The sequence below is a fragment of the Chionomys nivalis genome, chromosome 4, assembly GCF_950005125.1.
Source record: "Chionomys nivalis chromosome 4, mChiNiv1.1, whole genome shotgun sequence".
Lineage (NCBI taxonomy): Eukaryota > Metazoa > Chordata > Mammalia > Rodentia > Cricetidae > Chionomys > Chionomys nivalis.
The window spans coordinates 50,369,270-50,375,269 of NC_080089.1; the positions used below are offsets into that span (position 1 = coordinate 50,369,270).

Here is a 6,000-nt window from a genome sequence, read left to right on the forward strand (position 1 = left end):
TAGTGGCTTGCTGACTGATTGTGGGTACACAGTGGCTAGGGCGTGAAGGAGACCAGCATCCTCCCCGGATGGAATTCTGAGCATGCTCCTGTCCCCATTGCTCAGGGGAGGATTCTGAAGCCTTGGGAATCTCTTTCTTGCCACTAAGTGGCTGTTAGCTTTCTTCAGCTGGGGAAATAATCCTTCCTTCATGACATACCAGGAGCATACAAGGGAACTGGGCTACTAAGTTAGAACATGGGGCAGGTGATGGTGGTGCACTCTTTTAATCCCAGCACTCCAGTGACAGAGGCAGGAGGATTCCTTGTGTGACTGAAAATAGCCTGGTCTAGATAATGAGTTCCAGCCAGGGCTCCATACTGAGACCTTGTCAAAAGGAAAAAAGAAAGCTAGGAAGTAAATTCTGTGCTCACACAGAAGACAAACTCACTCATCTCTCATCAGTAGATTTGCACGCTGAGTTCAGTGGTGAAAACATTTTGTCCTTTTTGTTTATTTTTTAAAGCGTTTGCATTTTCTGTTGAAACTTGCTAAAGAATGCTGTCAGGTGGTTCCCATCCTGATGTCTCACCACGGACACCAGGGGCCGTGGGGGAAAATGATTAGACAGCTGCTGGCTCCCATTATGAGGCCTCTCCCCCACGATTATAAGAAAGCAGCAGGTGCTCCACCCTTTTCCCTACTTGCATTGCTCCCCCAAGTCTAGGCAAGAAAACTAGAGAGGGTGGAGCTCCGGGTCCCTTAAAACTCACTGTGTTAGAACCCATGAGCCAATGTGGTGGGATTTGGGGGTGGGGAGGCTGAAGGGAGTGATTCCATCCAGATGGTTCCTCCCACAAGGATGGGATTAACACCCTTATTAGCTTGAGCTCAAGGGAACTAAGAGGTCCCACTGTGTCCTTCAGTCCTCTGGCATGTAAGAGCACAGGGTCTGCTCCCCTTGTCACTGAGGCAGCAAGACAGTAAGGGACACATGTCTCTCAGCAGACACCAGAAACTAGTGCTTGAACTGGGGTTATTCAGCCTCCAGAGCTACATGGAATCAATTTCTGTTATTAATAAGTTGCCCAGAGTTTTGGTATAGCAATGCACAAAGATGAAACTTGGGGTGAGAACAGGAGACTGGGGAAAGAAGCCATGTGTGTGAGGCTTCTGTTATGTGTTTTTCTTCCTCTGAGCATGGGTGGGAAAAGTCACATGAGGGGAGGCACCAAGAAAATACAGATCACGTCTTAGTCCCTGGAGGACAGCTTGCCCATCCGCTTTTCACTTAATTGAGCAGAGGAAAGCAATTTGGGAGATGGTGGGGCCCAGAAGAGGGTGTGGCCAAGATAAGGATACAGATGCCTGTTGTGGGCTTAGGAGCCACAGTAGAAGATAACTTTGGACCACTCAGGAGAGTTTCTAGCAGAGGGAGTAGCCTTAGCCGTAATCTGTAGAGATGGAGGCTGTAGAGACTAAGGAGGCTGGATCAGAGCTGGGTCTGAGGGAGGGAGGCGCAAGTCGAACTCCCCCACGGTCTCTTTGGAAGGCCGAGGAGGACATGGGCACTATCAAAAGGAGCGGCGTCGTACATAAAAGGAGTTAACTTGAGAAGCGGAGCCGTTTATGAATGAAAGTGCCCAATGGTGGGCTAAAGATGAGACACCGTAACTTCTGCTTCCTGTAACCCTGCTTCCTGACAGCATGCTGGAGAAACCAGGCTTTGACGGCAAAGAGGAGAAGTGGCTCAGGTCCTGTCTGTCACTTCATCTCTCAGTCCCCAGAGTCTAGTGCAAGAGCATGCTAAAGGCAGGAGGTAAGTGCTGTCCGTGAGTTAGACATTAAAGTGTCAACTGGACTTTTTAAATAACAGAAAATGAAGTCAGGGTTTTGTAGTCTACATAGGGTATCATGAAGAGGTGCAGAGAGCAGACTGGTGGAGCGTGGATCAAGATGCTAATTAAAGAAGAGTAAGGATGGCTTCGCGTTCACACGCCGTTACATTGATAGAGAGCAAGGGTTGGCTACAGATCTTTTAAAGGTCTTTATTCAAAAGTATGCCCAGATCTTCAAGAGAAAAAAAACTATAGTATAAATTGGAATTTATGCTTCATTCATAAAGGAGAATTTCTGGAAGTTTCTGGATCAAAAGACAGTACTCCCTAGCGGTAGTGTCTCCATTCAAAGTCAATCATGAAAGTCGGTTGGTTTTGACTTCCAGACATGTTTTCATGGTTTTTTGAGGTGAGAATTGGGGTGGTGAGATAGGATTATTGGCCTAAACTTCTTTTGCTGACTTTCTTAAAATAGGCTCAGCCAGGCACTGTAGGCTCACACTTGCTATCCCAGCACTTGGGAGGTGAAGGCAAGAGAATGACAAGTTCAAAGCCAGCCTGGGATACATAGTGAGATCCAGGCCCTGCTGTGTCACTAACTAACTAACTAACTAACTAACTAACTAACCATTAGCTAGTGAAGTATAAGTAGCTAGCTAGTGCGGCGCGCAACTCTGCCAGCAGAGAAGACGACCACAACAGGATTCTTCTTGGAACGTACTTTATTGGAGCGCAGAAGACTGAAGTTAAGATGGAGGCGAAAAGACCCCGAGCCCGACCGCGCGGGGAATATATACAGTGCCTGGTCCGCCTATGATGTGTCATTGCTTGATTGGCTCGGCCCACACTGATGCAATTGCGTGAGCAAGACGTGTGAGCAATTGATAGGTGGATTCAAACCACTCTTGGGCCGGTAGCGAGCGTGCGCAGAAGTTGTTTACTACTAGGGACACTAGCAAATGGCGGTAACGGGCTTAGTGCCAGACCCTGTGAACATGACAGCTGACAGCTCCGAGGTGCGCAAAGCGCCTGGCGCACAGAGCGCCGTGGCGCGCTACATCGGAACATGACAGCTGACAGCTGACAGCGCCGTGGTGCGCAGAGCGCCGTGGCGCGCTACATCTCCCCCTTTTTTGTTTTGAAACAGAACACCCGATCTAGCGGGGAATTTCATGACTTTCCTCACGATCAAGGGTGCAAGAGTACCCTAGTCCAACATCCTCTCGAGTGCAATGACAACAAGGTCAACGAGGTGCAAGGACTGTTAGACCGGGTGAAAGAGACAGAGAAGAGGGGAGCAAAGATGCACCTATCTCCGTGCAATGCCCTAAGGCTGGAGGTGCTGAGGCTGCATCTTGCTCAGAGGCCATCAGCAAAGATGCACCTATCTCCGTGCAATGTCCTAAGACTGGAGGTGCTGAGGCTGCATCTTGCTCAGAGGCCATCTTTAAGGCTGCTTAGCCAGACCTGGGGGGAGACTCCTTGTTCAAGGGCAGCAAGAGCCTGTACCATAATTGCTTTGTCCCTGCGCAGGTGTGTCCTAAATCGACAAAGGAGCCATAAGCATATGACCACACCAAGGCAGCACAGGGCACTGAAAATTCCCACACCCACCCACTCTTTGAAATAAGAAAAGGCAGAGTAAAGCCAGTCAGAAAACTGTCCAAGAGTTAGAGGCTGCATGTGGGTGCTATTCAAAATGGTGATTTGGAACAGCTGCTCTTGAAGTAGCAGTTCCGTCTCTTGCGACCAATTTCCCGCCAGGTACCGTCCAATTCGTTCAGACTCGTTCTGCCAAGAGTGTCATCTTCTTTGCATCTGTTTGAGTCATCCACAGCAGGATGATCAGCATCCACTGAGTTGTCTTCATCCTTCGCAGCGATCTTCAATTCTCTGGTCAGTCTTACTGGCACCCAGATTGGGTCCTCCTGATCCTGTGGGAAAACACAAACAGCTCCCCTGGATCTGGCAATCACCAGATCCGGTCTACTCCATTTATTTGTTAACACATCTTTCCACTTTACTAGGGTGGATTCTATGACGCTCATGCTTGCATGTTTATCAGCAGGTGAGCGATATTGGGGTCCTGAAAAACAGGGTAAGCGCTGGCCAATTTGTTCCAGGTACTATGCTTGATAAAGGAAGCAGACGCCGCTGAAGGCGCCGTTGGTCTAGGGCAAACATCGTAGGGCGGAGGCTTAGTATATTCCGGACTATACCACTCCCTCTCGCACTGTGCCACTGCTTCCTCTAAGTCTTGTTCCTCCTCCTCATCCAACCAATCCTCCTCATCCGAAGATTGGTCAATAGAAAAATTAGCAAACTCATCCAAAGGTGGATATATACTTTTTTTTTTTTTTTTTTTTTCTGGGGTTGCGCTATTCTGGAATTCCTTTTCTCCGTTCCGAGAGCTATTGTCGCTCTCCTTGGTTTCTTTCCTTTTAGGTCCTCCCTTTCCTTTTGATTCTGACTCTGACATGCTGTCCTGGTAGGCAGAGAGTGCTCTGCGGCCTTCCTTCAATGCCTCAACACATTTACCTTCCTTCAGACAAGCCCTTACTAATTTCCATAGGGGAAATGTCCCCCGTCGGAGTATGCCCCGTTCTTTGGCTGCCTCAAGATCTCTACCCAATTTCTCCCAGCAGGGAAGGTTAATGTCCCCTGAACCAGCGAACCAAGGAGCTACTTGATATACATCCTCCAAGAACTTCCTCAAAGTTCCCTCCGAGACTTTCAGGTCTCGGGTTCTCAGTAGTCGCTGGAGCGGACGCAAAAATGAGCTCACACTCGCCGAACTGGAGGCAGCATTCCCCATGCTGTGTGCTTACCTACGCACAACTTATACACGGGGAGGAAATGCCGACCTATCTACGCCGGACTTACTTTCGCTTTGACAGGTCCCAGTGGACACACTCCCGTCCCGGCTTATAACCGCCTAAGAAGGAACAGCGATGAGCGCAAGAAAAAGGCCAGAGCACAGATCAGTAGATCGGCTCCCCCCACCAGCATGTCAGGAAATTAACTTTCGGAGGACTTACCGGCCGCCGCTCCGCACGTCCAAGTTCTGAATCCTCTCACTGACGCGAGGGTCTTTTGCCTGGTGCCTAGATGTCAAGGTTCCCGGGTTTCCGGCACCACTTGCGGCGCGCAACTCTGCCAGCAGAGAAGACGACCACAACAGGATTCTTCTTGGAACGTACTTTATTGGAGCGCAGAAGACTGAAGTTAAGATGGAGGCGAAAAGACCCCGAGCCCGACCGCGCGGGGAATATATACAGTGCCTGGTCCGCCTATGATGTGTCATTGCTTGATTGGCTCGGCCCACACTGATGCAATTGCGTGAGCAAGACGTGTGAGCAATTGGTAGGTGGATTCAAACCACTCTTGGGCCGGTAGCGAGCGTGCGCAGAAGTTGTTTACTACTAGGGACACTAGCAAATGGCGGTAACGGGCTTAGTGCCAGACCCTGTGAACATGACAGCTGACAGCTCCGAGGTGCGCAAAGCGCCTGGTGCACAGAGCGCCGTGGCGCGCTACATCGGAACATGACAGCTGACAGCTGACAGCTGACAGCGCCGTGGTGCGCAGAGCGCCGTGGCGCGCTACAAGCTAGCTAATAGATTCCAAGTCCACCAAGTATTCTAAGATTCATATTCAATTAAAATGTCTCTGAAGAGATTCAGGAATTGAAATATCACTGGAGCCCAACTCCCAGGGTCTTCCAGAATTCACATCTGTCTTGGCTGGCTCAGCTCCCAAGGGCTTTCCTCTTTAAGGTCTTAATAGACCCACAATACCTACCATTCCTCGAGGAGGAGGAAACTTGTGTTCTTGGTGTCACAATCAGCTAGACATTGTTCTCTTGCTCAGCTGCTTACTTTGCTTGCCGTAACCCTGCCCAGCTATAACCCCCTTCTCTGCTGCCCCTAGGATGATGTCAGTTTAGTCTAGCTCACCAAATTCTCTTGTTCAGCCATGATGATTGCTTTGTCCACTGTTTTTCTGCTTTTTCTCCTGTATGAACATTTCCAGATGGGGTCACATTTGTGTTCAAACCATTTTCTTTCATAGAACTCCACATCATGAGTGAATGGAGTCAGGCTTATGTGTGTGTTTGTTTTATATTGGTTGGAAGGCATAGCTCAAAAGTGTTAACCAGTATGTTTTCTCGGGTTATGGCATC

The 6,000-nt window shown here is 49.3% G+C and overlaps 1 protein-coding gene across 1 annotated transcript in view; it reads right to left on the minus strand.

The window, feature by feature from the left end:
• Pou2af2 (POU class 2 homeobox associating factor 2) overlaps positions 1-4,632 on the minus strand; it is a 56,749-nt gene extending 52,117 nt beyond the window's left edge. Inside the window, exons 1-3 of the mRNA XM_057768367.1 lie at positions 4,504-4,632; positions 3,868-4,101; positions 3,586-3,751 (exon numbers count right to left, since the gene is read on the minus strand). Coding sequence (XP_057624350.1) covers positions 3,586-3,751; positions 3,868-4,101; positions 4,504-4,632 — 529 coding nt within the window. The remainder of the gene's footprint in view (positions 1-3,585; positions 3,752-3,867; positions 4,102-4,503) is intronic.
• Positions 4,633-6,000: the final 1,368 nt, after the last annotated feature.